The sequence below is a fragment of the Rhinatrema bivittatum genome, chromosome 14 (genome assembly GCF_901001135.1).
Source record: "Rhinatrema bivittatum chromosome 14, aRhiBiv1.1, whole genome shotgun sequence".
Classification (NCBI taxonomy): domain Eukaryota; kingdom Metazoa; phylum Chordata; class Amphibia; order Gymnophiona; family Rhinatrematidae; genus Rhinatrema; species Rhinatrema bivittatum.
The window spans coordinates 37,369,579-37,389,493 of NC_042628.1; the positions used below are offsets into that span (position 1 = coordinate 37,369,579).

A 19,915-nucleotide genomic window follows, 5' to 3' on the forward strand; every position below is an offset into this window, starting at 1 on the left:
CTGCCAGTATTCTCCGTCTCCAGCAGATGGTGGACAAGCAGCTCCCTTATAGAGCTTGCTTGTAGTAAAAAAGAAAAATAAAACAAGAAAGAGGATAGAAGATTAGGGGAAGAATTGAACACAAAGCTTGAGCTCCTGAGGAGACACCTGTTGGTCATTCCCTCAGTTGATCACTTTAAGTCTGGAAGCCTAACCAGGTGTAGACTTAAAAAAAAAAAAAGACAAGGGAGTGCTCAGTGGTGAAGGCTTGTGTCCTCCAAATCCCTCATAGCTAGAGACCCAATCATGCTCTCAGGCAGGAAGGAAGGATGAGCTCAGGAGGAAAATTTTAGGCCCCCCTCTCTTCTCCTTACTGAGCCCTTATTTCCCTTTTCTGGGGAGAGAGTGGAGAGTGGAGAAGGCGCAGGTTGAGCAGCTTTCCTAGGCTCCACGTGTCAGGCTTGGTTCAGTCAGCTGTGTCGTAGGCTATGGCAACATATTTTTCCTGCGCGTTCAGGCGTGTGTGAGCGTTTTTGTTGTGCAGTAGTGTCTTGACGTTGGCACGTACATGCGCAGGTACTTGTGCGTGTAAGGCCACCGCCTACATTTGAGCACGTATTAATGCGGGTACACCAAGGAGCATTTGGTGTGCACGCAGCAGGCCACATAAAGCCGAGTTAAGGAAGAGTAATGGCACCAGGGCCAAAAAAAAAAGTCTAAGCACCTTTGTATTTGTACAGCTTGCCATATAAGGGTGATTCAGCCATCACTCTCTCTGCGCCTGTGTCAGCGCTGTTTCGCACTCAAGAAGATTTCCCTACTACAGATTTTGCAGACATTGGGATCTCCCCTTAGCCTCTGGTGGATCTGGAGGGGAGAGGCACAGGAGGTGACATGGTGGTGAATTCCCCTCCCCCCCTTGTTACTGATGGCAGAGACATCCCCAGGGGAGGGGTCAGAAAGTGCCATGTTTGGGCCTAGGGGCCTCGGTATGGATCCATCCTCCTCCTCCTGGCTGAAATTTTTCCAGGGCACTTTTCTGCAGGAGCATCAAGCGAAAGCAAAGCAACCCACTAAGAAGGGCTCACATTCTCAGGCCTCCTGCTTGTCATCCACTTTGGGCAAGTGCCACAGGGAGGATTCCCATGGAGATGTTCAGGGGGATGCGGATCATGACATGGCAGATGATGCCGATGGGGACTTGGCTTTATCACCTCTGGAAGAGGGAGAAATTCCACCTGATTTGCAGCCACATCGAACTCTACTCTGGTTTGGTTTTTTTTTCACAAAGACGAGTTGCCAAATCTGTTCACTCAAACCCTGAAAATGCTATGAATAGACGGGGCTGATGGTACAGGCTTATAAAAAAAAAGATCCTATATTGGTCACTTTACTCAAAGCGTCCTCTTTCTTTCCCCTCCTGGAGTCAATTCAAGAGTTAATTGAGCTCGAGTGGAATGCCCCGCAGGGAAGTTTTAAAGGAGGGGGTGCACTTTGGCGAGTTTGTACCCCTTGGATCCAAAGGCAAGGGAACGGTTGCAATTCCCAAAGGTTGATTCATTGGTGTGCATCTTTACTAAGTGAACTACCATACCAGTTGAAGGAAGGGCAGCTCTAAAGAATGCTCAAGATAGGAGGCTTAAACAGGCTTTTCAGGCCATGGCAATAAATATGCAAAATGCTTCTTGCTGCTGCTGGGTGGCTTGGGCTGGTTTGCTTCTCTCAGGAGACCCAAGGAGCGGGGTCCAATAGCGAGTCTGTGATGGAACCGGAAGCCATATTTTTAGCTGATGCGGGCTGTGACTCGGAATGGGCAGCAATTAGAAGGGTGGTTTCTGCAATAGAAGCTAGATGCCAGTTGTGGCTGCAATATTGGTTGGCAGGCACTATTTCCAAGTCCAATCTCAAAAGGTTACCCTTTAAGGGTTCTCTTAGTCAGAAGTGAGTTGGAGAAAGATGGTGAATAGAAGGGGCGAATCCATAATTGCTGGTGGACAGGAAAGTGGCATCACATTCTTTTGGGGCAAAAGGCCGCTCCCATCCGTTTCATCTTTACAGAGGAGCAACTACTCAAAAGTCTCATCCCTTTGGAAGATCTCACAGCCTAAGAAGCTGAATAAGGATATGGGTTCTGGACAGAAGCATCTCTATCTTCGCAATGAAGATATGGGGCCTCACCTACTGAACCAGGAGATAGTTATTTATCTCACTTTTATCAAAGGTGGGCCCAGTTTACAATGCTTTGGCTCTTGAGAGGACTCGGTTGTTGAAGCGTGGTTATTCTTTGGCAGTGATTTCCACTTCGATTTGGGCTAGGAAGGTTTCTACATCTCTGGCTTATTTTAGGGTTTCGAGAGTTGGTATAGGGTGACATTTCTCACTCTTTTTAAACTGGAAATTCCACTGATATTGGAATGTTTGCAGAAAGGTTTGGTTAAAGGGGCACTCCTTCTGTGACATACTGATAAAAATCTCATCGCATTATGTCATGTTCTGAAAAAACGAATAGCACTCCAGAAACTTTACTATCTCTCCAAATGTTTAGTTTTTCGTAGATAATCTACTCCTAATGACAACTCCTCTAATTCTAAGCAGTACCCTTCTTAGGCCTTCAAATTCTCCTGTTTCTCCCCCGAAAAAACTCAGCAATTTCAACGAATGTACTTTCTGTACCATTGTACATAGCCTCCCTCTTTGCACTCTGTTGTATCCTCCTCCCCCAATTTATGCTACTCCCAGTTGAATGTATTATCTAAGTTCTTAGGTTTCTTGTTGTACTCTTTTTGTTTTTTGTTCTTTGTAAAGGCCATGCCTAATTGATATTTATTGTTCTAAGTTATCTGTAAACCGATACGATGTGCAAACGGTTGTCGGTATATAAAATCTTTAAAATAAATAAATAAAGGCTTGGTGCAGGTAGCAGTTCTCGCTTGCTATAGGGGCAGATCAATGGTAGACCTTTGTCTTCCCATCCAGATATGTCCAGATTCTTGAAGAAAGTTAAGCATCAAAGGGAGGAAGTGACATCACTTCCCATGCCGGTCTGTTGAATCGGGGCTCCTTGCCTCCCGGGACTATTTTCGGTGAAAAAGCAGGGAAAAAGTGAGCAGTTTCGTCGCCCCAACTCGCAAATGGCAGTGGAACATACGGAGAGCATGGCCAATAAAAAAAAGCCAATGGATTTTAAAAAATTCTCCTACTCCAGCGGGGGGGAGAAGAAATGGACCCAGAGGCATGCAAAATGGTGGAGCAGGACGGTGTGGCAGAGTCTGGGGCAGAAGTGAGTGATTCACGGAGCACAGATGCAGAGCCTCCCTCCCGCTCCAAAATGCGCTTCTGGTTTATGGAGCTATGGCCGGACATTAAGAATTTTAAATCTGAAATTGCAGCCACGCTACAGGAAATCCATGATGACCACGCGGAGCTGGGTTGGAAGATCGACGAAGCAGGGGGGGACCACGAGGAAAAATGGAAGCAGCAGCAAAAAACTCTCACATGCTTACACTCTGAACAAGCAGAGCTTGCAGATAAGATTGAAGACCAAGAAAGTAGATCTAGGCGCCGCAATCTAAGATTTAAAGGTATACCCGGAAAAGATGAGTATACGAATTGTACATTGGTGGTTCAAAAGATCTGCGCCATGATATTGGATGGGTCATCTTTAGACGGTGTGGACCCCCAAAACACTCCACAAATTGAAAGAGCATACAGATCTCTGGGTCTCAAACTAGGGAACAAGCTCCGAGACATATTTTATTTATTTAGAAATTTTATATACCAACAGTCGTTGTGAACATCTCATCGATTAACAGAGAACAGAATGCAGCACCAGGCTTTACAATGAACTAGTACTTGCACATTTGAAATAGAAACTACAGTGTAAAGGGACTAAAAGCTAAATAGGGGGAAAAGGGAGTATATACAGGGTACGAACCAGCTTATAGAGGGGGAATAGGAGGCAAATACAGGGGGAGAGGGGAGCATAAGGGCGGGCATTACAAGCTTATACAGCGAACTTAAAGTTTAAGGGGCAGATGGATAGCCTCATACAAAATTTACAAATATAAGAAGGCAAGTGGAAGATCTGACATATAATATATTATTATATTCAAGTGCCCCTGTTTTATTGTAACTTTCTCTCACTTTTTCTCTCGTCGCCTATTGTTCACTGTTAATGTTAATGCATACTGTTAATGTTATTGCACCACTGTTTATTGTAAACCGATACGATATGATTGGTATCATGAGTGTCAGTATAAAAAAGCCCTAAATAAATAAATAAATTATACATTATACATATATATATATTATACATATAATATAATATATAATAAAATTGCGGCGCTTGATTCCGCGCACATAGCTCACCAGCTAGAATTGGCTCAACAGCAATTTTTTGAAGGAGGGAACAAGGCTGGGAAGCATTTAGCGCAAATGCTCAAGTGACAGCAAGCGCTAGCCACCATCCTGAAAATCAAAAATTCAGAGGGTCAACTCCTTACTGACAACACATCCATTAGACAACAATTTCTTCAGTTTTATACTAAGTTATATAGTGGAGACCCGAACATTCAAGATAGAGATAAAACAATATCTATCTGATACGCCACTCCCAGAGTTGACCACTTCTCAACTGCAATTCTTGGATAAAGACATTACCTTGGGGGAAATCCATGACGCTATTAAATCATTAAAACCTGGTAAATCTCCGGGCATCGATGGTTACACCCCAAGGTTTTACAAACGTTTTGCCACAGCATTAGCGCCTGTACTCCAAAAGTTTTTTAATTCTTTATGAATGGGGACTACCCTTTCTTCCCATGCCAATTCGGCAGGGATTACCATTTTTGCAAAACCCGGTAGGGATCCGACACTTTGTGGATCATACCACCCCATTTCTCTTCTGAGCACTGACGTCAAGCTGTTGGCAAAGATCCTTGCTAACCGCTTGAACTGTTTCATAGCACAGCTGGTTCACTCAGATGAATCGGGGATTATTCCTGGGAGAACCACAGCAGATAATGTCCATAAGATTCTTGATATTCTCTGGTATGCGAAGCAACGCAAGATCCCTGCTATAGCCCTCTCTATAGATGCTGAAAAAGCATTTGCTATGGTGCATTGGCCATATTTATTTCATACTATGGAGAAAATGGGATTCGGGGCCCCTTATCTTGAGTGGCTTCAATAACTCTATAGCACCCCCAAGGCGTGTCTCAAAATTAATAGCGGTTACTCACCTATGTTCACAGTTGGCAGAGGGACAAGGCAGGGATGTCCTCTATCCCCGTTGCCCTTTGCGGTTAACATCCGTCGGAACACTGAAATAACAGGGTTCTACCTGGGAGGGGCGTCTTCTAAACTCTCTATGTATGCCGACGATATTTTCCTAACACTTACTAACCCTGAGACTTTCCTTCGGCATATGACTAGTGAAATGAAGACTTTTAGCCGCATATCAGGTTTCTGGATCAACTGGGACAAATCTGAGATCCTGAATATCAATATCCCATCCAACGAGGTCTCCCATCTACCTAGGTGTAATAATCGACACGGAACTCAGCCTTAAGCAACACATATCACTGAAGTTAAAGAAGGTTACGCCAAACTTATGGTCCTCAGAAGGCTTGAAACCCTTACTAACCCTAACACATTTCGAGGAGTCCTACAGGCACTTATATTCGCCAGCACAGATTACTGCAACACACTGTTTCTTGGATTACCGTATTCAACTATAAGACCACTCCAAATCCTACAAAATTCTGCCGCCAGAGTTCTTACCGGTAAAAATAAGAGATCACATCACTCAAACACTTGCCGAACTTCACTGGCTGCCAATAGAACAAAAGGTTCAATATAAAACACTCTGCACAATTCACAAACTAATTAATGAAGAAAAAGCAGAGTGGTTAAACACAGCACTACGCTTACATGTCCCCCAGAGAAATCTTAGATCAGCCAATAAAGCCCTTCTAACCATCCCTTCAGTCAGAACAGCCAGACTGACCTAAGTTAGGGAGCGAGCCCTATCCCTAGCCGGACCAATTTTGTGGAACACAATGCCCCTGGCAACTAGATTACAGAGAGATTTAAAACTCTTCAAAAAAAAAGTTTAAAAACCTGGCTTTTCAAAAAAGCTTTTTACAGTGAAAACAGAAAATAAGAAATATGAACTAACAGACAATGGAACATCAACACACAGCATAGAGTCACACAAATGTGTACTTGCATATTTTATTATTTTGTCTCATACGTTAATTCTAATGATAGATAGAGACAGTTTAAAGTACTATACTTATATGACTACCCTATTAATCATACATATGGATAAGATCCATGTCACCTATCATATAGATTGTATTATTGAAACGTAACCAAAACTATACTGGCACTTTGTAAGATATCTTAATGTTCAGCTTGGGAAATGCTATGCCTCTCTGTAAACCATTGTGATGGTGCACGACCAAACGACGGTATAGAAAAGATTTTAAATAAATAAATAAACACAAGGGCTGTTTAGATTTAAATGGGCAATTCACAGATCAAATATTTGGGTGTTTATCTGAATGCTACCCAGGATCTGCTCTCCATAAATTATACGCAGTTATGGCACAAACTAAACAAAGCTTTGGAAGAATGGAGTAGATCTCATATATCCTGGTTGGGCCGCATGGCAGTCTTTAAAATGACCATACTCCCCAAACTTTCATACTTATTTCAAACTCTCCCGATTCTGGTCCCCTCAAATCTTCTAAAGCAATGGCAGAAGAAATGTATGGCCTTTATATGGGCTGGGCGACGACCCCGGGTATCCCGGCGAGTCTTATTTCTCCCTAAGTCCAGAGGGGGGCTCCATGTCCCAGATATTGCCAGATACTACTGGGCAGCTCAACTCAAGAATCTGGTGGATTGGCATATTACGAGGCAACCTAAGCAATGGGTGCTACACACGCAAGCTTGGCTGGGACAGGTCCCACTACGCAGTTTATTGTGGCAGCCTAAAGGCACATGGCTGGTCAATCCTAATGAAACCCTCCTGTCATCTTCCTTCCTTTCTTTGACACTGTGGCATCAATTGAAGCCACGGTTAGTAGGTGGGTGGGAATATCATGCCAGCACTAGTTTATATACAAATAAGGCATTCCCACCAGGCTATGAGAGTGTGGCATTCCAGGTGTGGAGACAGAGGGGGATCAAAACTTGGGAGCACATTTGGGGACCACAGAAAATGCAGGCATTTCAAGATCTACAACAAACATATGATTTACCTTCATCCGCTGCCTATTTCTATGTACAGTTAGCCCATTTTGCAAGGGCCAATCTGCTTATGGTGCCACTTAATATGGGTATGTGTGACTTTGAAAAGATCTGTCATAAAGCCAATAGTTCTAAACAAGTTCTCTCCATGACCTATCGGCTTCTAGCACCTCCAGTAGAGGTCATTCCTGTTTTTCAGAAGGCCTGGGAAAAAGAACTACCGTTTGATCGGACACCCACACTCCAGAAGTCTATCTTTCAGAATTTGGGTAAAGGGTACATTTCAATGAGGGAGGAAGCAAACGCCTACAAATTGGTATACTGGGGGTATGTATGCTCCCTACAACTACATAAATTTGCACCCCATGTTTCAGATACATACTGGCGGGCTTGTGGGGAGGTTGGTTCCTTTTTACATATGTGGTGGGGGTGCCCCAAAGTGCAAAAGCTGTGGCAGGAGATATTCCAATGGTTGAAAGCAATGATTCCGGGGCTAAGTGTCCTTACTCCAATGCATATTTTATTGGGAGTCAAGCTTCCAGGGAGCTCAATAGACCAGAAGCGTATGGCGCATGTTATCCTGACGGCCAGCAGATGCGAGTTAGCAAGGGCATGGAAATCATCACTAGTTCCAACAAAAGCAGCCATACAACAAAGAGTGGATAAAATATTTTTTTGTCCCATATCACAGCTTATAAGCATAATAACATGCCTAAATTTGAAAAAACCTGGCAAGCATATCAGTTATGGAAATCTACACAAGTAGCATCCACCCCTGCAGTGTAGATCACTTTTTCTGGTTCTTCCTTGACTTACCTCACTAGAATCAGGCTGTACCATATTTACAGATGTTAATGATGGCTCCCAAACGTTCGCTTTTGATTACTTAGCTATACTTGCTTATACGTAAGAGGCATTGGGGGGGAGGGGGGTGGGGGAGGTTTAAAGATATAAAATCGCTGTTCAATTTCATTTTCAGAATGTGAATCTAATCTTTTTCATTCTCCATACTGTTAGGGGGATTCATTACTTATTGACACAGTTAAGGTTGTTATATCATCCTGATAATGTCTATGTACCTTATATCCTGGTGAGTTTTGTATTACGTTGGATTCACTGTTTGTTTAATCAAAACCTTTAATTATTAAAAAAAAAAAAAAAAAAGAAAGAAAGAAAGAAAGTTTAAGCATCTACCTCTGCCATTGCATCTTCTGGTGCCTCTTTGGGACTTTATTTATTTTATTTATTTATTTATAAGCTTTTCTTTACCGACATTCGTAAGGCACATCATGCCGGTTTAGAATGAACGTAAAGGATGAAAATGCAATAAAACATGACAGGAGGGTTGGCAGGCTGGGGAGGGAGGGGAACGGGAGGGGTAAGGAGGGAGCAAGGAAGGAGAAAGAAATCGATAGTGAACTGGGTACAAAGGGTGCACACCTGATGGTAGTGAAAGCAAAAAACTGTGTACATCTTATGTAACATTATATACATCTGTGGAGATTATAACCATCGAGGCTGCTGACAAAAATTGCAAAAATATGAGAGGATGCAGATAAAGGGTGTAGAGGGAGGGAGAGGATACTTTAATCTCATATTGCAATTTTTGGCGGGTCCTACATTTCGGCTGCTCACCTTGAAACCATTTTTTTCTGGTGGCAATCTGTTCGGCGCAGTGGATCGCTGAGCTACAGCTCTTTCTTGCCATGAGCCATTTTTGTGAATGACTCCAGGGGTGGTTCAGATGAGGACTGTACCTTCCATTTTAATGAAAGTGGTTTTGGAGTTTCATTTGAATCAATTTCCCTGCCCACTCTGGATAGAGATTAATGGGATTATCATTTGTTGAATGGCTTGGATGTCGAGCAGTATCTGGTGCGGTACTTGAAGTTTACTCACTCCTTAAGGAAAACTGATTGTTTATGCTCCATGGTGGAGATGAACTAGGGGAACTGGCATCACGGGCAACATTAGCCCTTTGGGTGAAGGAAGTTATTATGGCTGCTTATGTGGATGCAGATGTACCATTACCTAGATAAGTCAAGGCACATTCCACTAGAGCTCAGGCGGTCTCGTGGGCAGAGATTCAGTTGTTGTCTCCTGTCGAGATTTGTCGGGCAGAGACATGGTCATCCTTACATACCTTCTTGAGGCATTACTGCTTGAACATTAAGGCTCCGGAGGATGTGGCTTTTGCGCATGCAGTGTTGATGGGACTGCAAGTAGTCTCCCACCCTTTTTGGTAGTAGCTTTGATATGTCCCACTGGTGTGGTTTGGCCTGCCTGAGATCAGAGGAAGGAGAAATTACTACTTATCTGATAATTTCCTTTCCTCTAAGGAAGGCAGGCCAATCCACAACCCACCCTGGGTTGCCTACTTGCTTTTAGTTTGAGCTTTATATGCCAACAATGTAGAGTGTTATTTCTTTTGATTTATTTGAAGGACTGGTAAGTGAAATAACCAGTTTCTAAGTTGTTAACTTTTTTGCTGAGCTCAGTGTTTCCCAATGGGTTGGAAGCATGAGTGGTTGACGATTAATAGTCATGTTCAAGTAAAATCAGCTTGTCCAGTTTGGCTTTTCTAGAGATACTGGTAGGCTGATGTCTGGGCAGGGCTGTATGTCAGTGATGTCAGCAAGTCAGTTTTCCTCCATCTCCATCTGCTGGGTGATTTAGATACACTGTGGTTGTAGTTTTATCGGTGGTGATAGAGGAGGTCTTTCCTGCTATATCCAATATTGGTCCTGGTCAGGGTGGTCTGCCGTGCGCGGCCATGACAGAGCCGCGCTCAGCAGACCACGTGACGTGTCCTGGGCCGGCCTGGGCGGCAAATACCCGGGCTGGCCAGACATTGTGAGTCCGCCGCTGGTCCTGGTATTTAAAAAGAGTGTGATGTATTTCATGAAGAAAGGCTTCTGCTGGGTATCGCTGAACAGTTTTGAGTGCTGGTATGATTTTTTTTTTTTTTTAATTAAACCATTAATCCAGTAATTTTCTCTTTCCTAGGACTTACACTGAGGATTCTAAAGAGGCAATCAAACAGTGTGAGCTTCTTCTGGAGGAGCCAGACCTAGACTCTGCTATCCGGATTGGAGATGTGTATGGCTTACTGGTAGAACACTACACCCAGCAGGAGGACTATCAGTTGGTGAGTGAATGGCACCTCAAACCTGTTCTATTGAGCTACTTTTATTTTGCAGCTTTTCATCCTATATATCACCAGTATATTTGCACGAGTTGCAAAGCTGTGATTACAGCAGTTTACAACATAGGCAGGTTGTAGAGGTTATCAGTTGCCAGAGGATGTGGTTAGTGCAGTTAGTGTAGCTGGGTTTAAAAAAGGTTTGGATAAGTCCATTAACTGCTATTAATCAAGTTGTCTTAGAGAATAGCCACTGTTATTAATGGCAGCAGTAGCATGGGATAGACTTAGTGTTTGGGTACTTGCCAGGTACTTGTAGCCTGGATTGGAAACAGGATGCTGGGCTTGATGGACCCTTTGCTCTGACCCAGTATGGCAATTGCTTATGTTCTTAACCAGGATAGAAGTCTTCTGTTTACAATCACTAATATAAAAATTTGACCCGGGAAAGTTTAGCTTTACAGTGTAAGGTTTCACTTGATTTTGGAAAAATAAAATCAAAGGGCCTTATTGAGTATTGTGGAATTGAATTTATGGGCCAAGGCAAATAAGTTATACTAAACCTCTCAGATCAGTTAATACTTCTATATTTTCCTGGACTGTAGTGGTGTCCAAATAACTTTTCTTCTACACTGTATACAAACTTATCAATAACTATTAATTTATGGCTATGTCATCTTCCTAGCCAATGTCATGGGAAGAAATAGAAAAGCTCTAGCGTCTAGCCAGAAGAAATGTTGTAAACTCTATAATATAAAGAGCAGAAAATAGCCTTGTAGCCTTTGCTAATGAAGTAAAGTGTCAGTTCTATAATCAGATACTGTCATAATTAATTGTGGCCACAGCAGAGAATATTTTTCATGTTTTTTTAATGCAGGTTTGCCATTATATTATTTCAGATAAAACAAGCTAGAACAAAGACATTTATCTAAAAAAGGAAGAAATACTATCTAGAGTCATTTACAATTGATCAAAATACCACTTGAAAACAAAAATTAGATTGTCAGAAGTAGTAGGAGGCCTTCCTATTTTAAGAACATCCTCTGTCATGTAACAGAGTAGATGATGGAGGATAAAAAACATTTGTACTATCCAGTCTGCCTCGTTTTCCAGTCTACATTTCAAATGTTATATCCCAGCTGCCAGCTGTAGAAACGTGGCTGCTTGTAGGACATGTAGAAACCAAACACAAATGCTGGAATAAAGTGATACAGTCCCGAACTTTAAATAAGTGTATAAATCCAAAGTTTCTTTTATTCAAAAGATGGCAACTCCATTTGTATATAATGAACACAATCTTTCATGCACACGGGGTCCCCCGACACGGACCCGTGTTTCGCCAGCGACTGCGTCGGGAGGGATGCCCACAATTTTTATTACAGGAATTCTTAGACGGAGTTCATAAGTTCCGGGCATGGAGCGCTCCGTCTAAGAATTCCTGTAATAAAAATTGTGGGCATCCCTCCCGACGCAGTCGCTGGCGAAACACGGGTCCGTGTCGGGGGACCCCGTGTGCATGAAAGATTGTGTTCATTATATACAAATGGAGTTGCCATCTTTTGAATAAAAGAAACTTTGGATTTATACACTTATTTAAAGTTCGGGACTGTATCACTTTATTCCAGCATTTGTGTTTGGTTTCTACAGTTTGACTGAATGCTGGCCGCAGCTCGGTTGCTTGTGGTTTGCTTGTAGGACATGCCACCTTTTAAGTCAGTCTTTGGTATTTTCCTTTTTGGTTCTCTAGCATCCTGGGAGGATGAGCATACAAGGTCCTATATTCTTTCTCCATGGACAAGCAGTAACAAATTTAGCCACACAAATGAGCGATGTCTCCAGACAGTGCCAACGTAGAACAATGCTCTCTCAGAGCTCAGAAAGAGCTACAAATCTTTCTGAGCATGCACAGGTGTTTCTGCACAGCCACTGCCATGTAAGTCTCCTTGATCCATTTTCAAAGGGGAGGAAAAGACCCTTCAAATTATGTGCACAATGCAAACATAAGATGTCCAACCTGGATCTCTATGAAGTCTGTCTCTTTTGCTTAGATACCTTGCACATTATGGCAAACTGTGCATCATGTGGAAGGATGGCCCCTCAAACATTCTTATTCAGGGAGCTTAAACTAAAATCTCAGTTGTCTTCCCTGTCGGACAGAGAAGAAAGGAGTTCATGTAGACCAGTACTAAGAAAGAAAAGGGCAGAGTTGCATAAGTGCTGCGCTGAAGTCACAATTTCCCTAGCTATCACGCCGAGCGAAAACAGAGAAAGGAGCGCCAACCTCTTTACAAAAAAACCCCCCCACCATAATGAAACTCCCATCAGTACAGAAGACGGTGCTGTCTGCCTCCACCGCTGGCATCTCCATACCATGTTCAGAGTGTAGCACAGCCATCCACCTCTATGCAGACAGTTACCAGCACAGAGAGCCCTTAACTAAATCCATTACTGGAAAGCAACTCCATCAGTATTAGAGTTAGACACTTTCTCCCAATATATTAAGTGAGTGAAATTGACAAAGCAACATAGCAGCAGAGTATTATCTTTTCAGGGGTAATCCATCAGCTTACAATGAAAACATAAGGAGGAAACTCACCATTTTGACATATCCCCACTATATCTCGCAGACAGGCCACACCCATTCCACTTCGATCCTGTCTGCTTCTAGAGTGAGAGGGTATATCATACCCAGGATATTACCCACTTTACAAATTAATGTACAACCCTTCCCATAGCTGAAAATAGCCTCTTTGGGTCTACAGGGTTTTGTGGCCTTGAAGCTCTGTCTGTCTTAACAGCTTTAGTGAGGCATGGTGCTCCATTTCTATCTTCTAGGCTTGGAATGTCAGCAGGGTTAAAATAACTTTCTTTGCAAGTGTAACAAAGACTCAAAAATTTCTTCCCCCCAGCTGGCAATTTCAGGGACCTCTCAAATCGATATAGGTATATTTTCCCATTCCAGTCAATGGATCGATCAAAAGCTTTGCCCAAGAAAGCAAACATTGGTCACCAAAATGCTTGGTTTATGGCATTTGGTAAGTATGTGGCACAAAGTGCAGCTCTGACATTTACATTTCAAGTAAAGGTCAGATAGCCGTAGATGCATTTTAACTCCAGATGTTCTGGTAAGATAGGTTTGGTGCAGAATTTTAAATTGTATTTCCCTTAAATTAGCCAGGAGGAATTGTTTATACAAAGCTGAGAATGCAGCTACCATATCAGATTCATCCAAGGTGAGACCTATGTCATCACCCCACTTGCAATGCCAGCTTATTTATGAAACCGTTGGTGAAGTGTTTCTTAAGGAGTGAAACCCAGATTCCAACCCTATTAAACTTGGGGACAGTTGCAAGGACGGTTTCTTCATCTTCAGACAAAGTGATATGTTTCAGATCACTTTTAGCTACACTCATGTAGTACCTAGCCTGAAGATAGGCAAAGAAATTATCAGTAGGGATCAACCAGCACTGCTGGGAGTACCACTGTTATATGCAAAAATTATGGTTAGAGTTTATTCATAATTATATGAAAAAAGACCCTTTCACCACTCATGGAGCCAATCTTAGAAAAATGTACTGCAGAGCTGCAATCACAATCTCTTATTCCACCGTATTAGAAGCTTGCACAAACATGAAGATAAATCTCACAGCTCCATATCTTCAAAGGATAAGCCATTATTCAAAGGAATCTCTATGCTTATTTAAGATGATAATTCCCTTTTCTCTTTTGGATCTCACTCCTTCCAGTTTTAGGAATCCACTGATGTTTACCCTCTGAACCTTCATCAGAGCCACCAAGATGCACTACTCCTCTGAAAAACATTTCCTACTCTGCCTTCTTCAAAACAAAAATGGCAGAATTCATACCATTTAGACTGGAAGAAGCTCCACAACCAAAAGAAGACTTCCTGGGAATGTTAAAATTCATAAAGTGCCTAAACAGGATACGGGTGTCCCAATACACAAAATGCTTCAGCTCCCCAGCCAAGATTTGGCAAATACCTCTTTTTCCATACCTCCAGTGGCAAGGAAATTTGACTTTGGCGTATAAGGTTCAACTTTGTCTAGGGCATAAAAAGATCCAGCTATCTCACAAGTCAGAAGTTCTGTTTAAAAAAAAAGTCTTAGTCACCTTCCAGTATTCCTCTTAGAAAGGAAGCAAAATTATTGGAGACAACTGGGAAAAAGATATTTCAGTCAGAAATGTTAACAATCCAGAATCTCACCACATCAGTTTCAAATGGTCCAATAGTTATACAATATGCTATAAAAGATAATAAAACAGAAAATCTTTCCGCTGATATTCAGGACAAATTTACATCAAATGAATGTGTAAAACATTTAATTAGATCAGTTTTTGATGCTTTGACATCATTCAGATCACTGGGCACAGCTATAGGCTCTAGGAGACTTCCTTGGCTCAGACGGTCAGGCCTCCAGGAAGATGTGCGCGATATATTGATGGATGTTCTGGTGACAGCTTGTTCAGCAGCAAACTCCAACAGCAACAGGTATTAATTGTCGATGCTTCTACGCATGGCTGGGGAGCCCCTCTAAACATGATTTGCTCGTAAGGGCAAGATTTCATATCACCCTTTGAAAACTAGAAGCCATATTCAAAGCACTCCTCATCTTTGAATCATGGCTAAAGAAAACAGTAGTTCAAATCCAGATGGAGGAACAGTCTCTTTAAGACTATATAGGGAAAACATGCAGGATTTGGAATTGTGAAATCCTAAAAATGCCATTCACTTCCTAGGGAAGCACAATGTCTGAGCAGATGCTGGGTCAACATCTTCAACCTCACAAATGGTCTCTCCAACTCCACACAGTGCAGTTTCAAGAGAGAAGATTAAAGACAAAGTAGAACAGAGAGGATAAAACTTCAGACAAAGGTTAGGGAGTATGTTTATTTAATTGTTCTGTTATTTTAGATGTGCTACCCAATTTGACTCACTGCTACATACTTCTTGAATAACAGTGACTGCTACACAAAATAATCCTTTTCTAAGTGAAATAGACAGAGTGGCACAAGGATTAGGAGAGAGAAGGACAAATGCACAGACATGAGGAGAAGGAAAAAAGACAAAGCAGCAGCGAGAGGAAAATCTAAGAAATGGTATAAAAGATGAAGGAAGAGGGCACAAGCAGACCTGAAGGTGATAAGAGAAGCTGCAGAGGGAAAGGAAAGACAGTGGAAAGATGGGAGAGAAGCAGGACATGGTGATGAGGAAGAAGAATCTGTCAGAGCGTAGTTGTGTTTTCTGGTCCACGTGATAATGCAGAAGTTGCAGTTTAGTTGCCAATGCATCTCGTTGTCATGCATACCACAAACTGAAGAATGAATGGTTCTCTCTCTCCCCTGTCTAAACAAATGGACCAGGGTGAAGGTTGCAGAGGATTGCAGCTTGTGCAGTCACTGTAGCACCTCTGAAGGGGACCCACTGCAGTACTCCAGGGAGGACCATCCCCATCCCCAGCTGACTTGTGCTACAGCCAGTCAATGGTTGGAATTTTCACAGTTGAAATTTGATAACCCTAGGTTTAGTCTGACCTCTGTGGTGAGTAAATTGACAGAAAAGCTTCTAAAACGGAGGACAGTACAGTTTCTAGAATCCAGTTTATGGGACCTGAGGCAGCATGGCTTTAGCAAAGGTGGGTCTTGTCAGATGAAACTGATCAATTTCTTTGGATAGCCTGAGAGTTGGGAAGAGCACTAGCTGTACTGTACTTGGATTTCAGTAAGGCCTTTGACACAGTTTCATAAAGGTGACATTAATTGTGGATCCTTGGTTTAGGCCCTAAACTGACTAACATGGACAGAAACTGGTGGAGGGGGAGGTGATGAACAACAAAGCAAATTAAGTTATGCTGAATCTACTTCCCCTAAACAAACTATGCCAATTCTCATTTCAGAATATAATTCATCTACATGGTTTTCCTTCCTTCATCTTGTTGACAGGAGAAACTTTCACCAATATACCACGCGCTCCACCTCTGACCAACTTAAACCCAATGTCATCATTACTGGAGTCTATGGTTCCAAAATCTGAGACTCAGCCTTCTATACCACCTTATCAAGCTAATCAGGAAATTTTACCACCTGGATCACAAATTAAGTCTCAAGGCTCACCTTCATTTAAGGATAGAACAATCTCAGAGGAACCACCTATAGTGCTTTCTGACTCTGAAGAGGCATCTCAATCATATAATTCTCTCTCATACTATTCTCACATTTAGGAATCCAATAGTCTACCTTCAGACTCCTCTCCTCAACCTTCCAGAAGTATATCTCCCTCTATATCCTTTTGTCCATAAAATGGCAAATAAAATACAATTTATCTTGCAGGAGCAGCAAAACCAGGGAAAGATATCTTTAGTGTATTAAAGTACATTCAAACACTAAAACAAGTACCAGCACATAGAGAGCTACAAACCAGCATGTAGCAGACACCCTTAAGTTCATGATCAGTAGCTAGAAAATTGGACCTCAAATATAAAGTCCAACCATGTCCTAGACATACAAGTTCAACAACCTCATGAATCTGTAGTTTTGGAATCAACCATAAAAGGGGGGGGGGGGGGAGTCCACAACACATTCTAGCACCCACTAGGGAAAGATGCTAAGTTATCAGACTTAGTAGCATTGAAAAAAAAAATTCAGTCAGCTATGTTAACTTCTAGAATAGTTGTACATCAGTGTTACATGGTTCAGTACATGTATAGCTTCTTGCAGAAATTACAGGATATGACCTAACAACTCACTTTGGATGCCACAGATTGCTTCATGCCAGTGTTACAAGAAGCTGAGGAAGCAGAAAACATATAATCCTATCAGTTTATATTGCATATGATACTTCCTTTAGAACAGTTGCAATTGAAGCAAGATAGTATGGGCTGAGGGTCTTCATGAAGATGTTCACGAAACACTTGCCAGTGTTCCATGCCCAGGGTATAATCTCTTTGAAGATAAAGTAAAAGAAAATATAGACACTTCTTACCCTGTCAGCAGCTACACCTCAGCAACCATCTAGTGAGGAAAAGTCATCCCCAACAATACAGAAGAATACTACTTTTCAAGAAGATTCCAAGCCTGTTCCTTTAAAGATCTTGGTCACAGCAGCAACACCATCATCAGCAACAGAGCAGGCTGCATCCTAGTGAAAGGGCACAACCAAAGCCACTCAGCAGACACAGAAAGAGTCTAGGTCTTCCTTTCACTACAATATCACAAAGATAACCCAGTTAGATCAGAACCGGCTTCCAGTGGGGAGAGGGCTTCAGAACTTTAGCAGGCCATTGGCTGTTGAATATCATCCAACAGGAATATTATTTGAATTTCAAAAACTATCCACCAAACAAGACACCAAAGAAACACTCCATGATGGCAGAAGCAAGAGCTATCAGCCCTCATTGAAGCAAATGAAGTAGAACCAGTTACAATAACACAAAGGAACCCAGGGTTATATTCCAAATATTTCTCATTCCAAAGAAAACAAGTAGTCTCCTCCCAATCTTGAACCTCTGAGGTCTCAACAAATACCTCAAGAAATTCAAAATGAACTTGTTAGGCACAATCCTACCTCAATTAAAGATCAACAACTGCTTAGCTACTCTGTATTCCAAGGATGCCTATACTCATATCCTGATCCACAAATCTCCAAGGAGATTTCTACGTTTCACTATAGCCAAACAACCATTACCAGTATCAAGTCTTCCTCTTTGCCTCTCTGTGGCATGCCAGGATATTTACAGAATGTCTTGCTGTGGATATTGCTCATCTAAGAAAGACCAATCTTTGTCTTTCCATATTTGGATAATTGGATCATATTCAGCCATACTCTTTAAAAAGCTCATTCCTCCACACTTGTACAATGAATACCCTGCAAATATTGGGGTTATTTATAGATATTTAATATTCTGCTATTTTCCACAAGTGATCTCACGGCATATTAAAAAAAAACCAAGTATTAATAGTTATAGTACATTGGTCAAAGGTCATTTACAATCACAGTTGAATCAAGTTTACAATTGAGAGGCCAGGGTGTATAACTTATAATTATTTGACAGTTCAGATAGATATATAGGAAAGACTGAGTATCTCTGACAAGAGGACACTAAGATAAAGTATGCTATCATCAATTTCTCAAAATCCAATTTAGACAACTCCTATAAGACTTCATAGGAACCTGCTTCAATATAATACATGAGAAGGTGTTCCTCGCTCAGAGGGCAGACAAATTGATCAAGATAATTACCGTATTTCCACGCATATAACCCGCGGGTAATGTGCGTTTTTACCTACCCCGCATGCCCCCCGCGGGGTATAAACGTGGGCGGGTTATCCAGAAAAAATTTTACAACCAATAAAGTTTCCCGACTCTGAATAGGCTGCAGCTGAGAGGAGTCCGTCCTATCCCTGCGCCCGGCCGCTTCCTGATTGGTCGCGTGTTAAATCTAGGCCGCAGGCGGGTGGGCGCTTGTTCCAGGCGGCGGCGGCGGGGGCGGGTGGACGCGCGTTAGTTCGAGACGGCCGGCGGGTGGTCGCGTGTTAAATCTAGGCCGGGTCGCACAGGCGCGCATTCATTCACTGCCGGTGGGGGCAGCCCCCACCGGCAGTGAATGAATGCGCGCCGAAAGCAGCTTGTTCCAGGCGGCGGTGGCGGGTGGACGCGCGTTAGTTCGAGGCGGGTGGTCGCGTGTTAAATCTAGGCCGGGTCGCTCAAGGCAATCTAGGCCGGGTCGCTCAAGGCAGTCACATGCCGTGACGTCACGGCATGTGACTGCCTTGAGCATCGAATCGCAGGGGTCGCATTCATTCACTGCCGGTGGGGGCTGGGGCAGCCCCCACCGGCAGTGAATGAATTCATTCATCCAGGCGGAGGAGCCGGCTGCTTTCAGCTGCCGCTGCCGGCTGCTTTCGGCGCTCAAGGCAGTAGCGGCGAAAGCAGCCGGCTCCTCCGCCTGGATGAATGAATGCGACCCCTGCGATTCGATGCTCAAGGCAGTCACATGCCGTGACGTCACGGCATGTGACTGCCTTGAGCGACCCGGCCTAGATTGCCTTGAGCGACCCGGCCTAGATTTAACACGCGACCACCCGCCTCGAACTAACGCGCGTCCACCCGCCACCGCCGCCTGGAACAAGCTGCTTTCGGCGCGCATTCATTCACTGCCGGTGGGGGCTGCCCCCACCGGCAGTGAATGAATGCGCGCCTGTGCGACCCGGCCTAGATTTAACACGCGACCACCCGCCGGCCGTCTCGAACTAACGCGCGTCCACCCGCCCCCGCCGCCGCCGCCTGGAACAAGCGCCCACCCGCCCGCGGCCTAGATTTAACACGCGACCACCCGGCTCCCGCCGCCCGCCTGGACCCACGCGGCCCTCCGACAGGTATTTAAAAATTTATTTTTTTTTTGAATTGCGGGTTATATGAGGAGGCGGGGTATATTAAAACTTTTTTTCATAAATCTTGAAAACCTGCGGGTTATGTGTGTGGGCGGGTTATATACGTGGGCGGGTTATTGTCGTGGAAAT

The 19,915-nt window shown here is 43.1% G+C and overlaps 1 protein-coding gene across 5 annotated transcripts in view; it reads left to right on the plus strand.

Moving 5' to 3' along the window:
• IFT140 (intraflagellar transport 140) overlaps positions 1-19,915 on the plus strand; it is a 298,079-nt gene that overhangs the window by 266,370 nt on the left and 11,794 nt on the right. For all 5 annotated transcript variants that reach the window (XM_029577418.1, XM_029577414.1, XM_029577415.1 and 2 more), the window contains one exon: positions 10,243-10,384. In XM_029577418.1, coding sequence (XP_029433278.1) covers positions 10,243-10,384 — 142 coding nt within the window. The remainder of the gene's footprint in view (positions 1-10,242; positions 10,385-19,915) is intronic.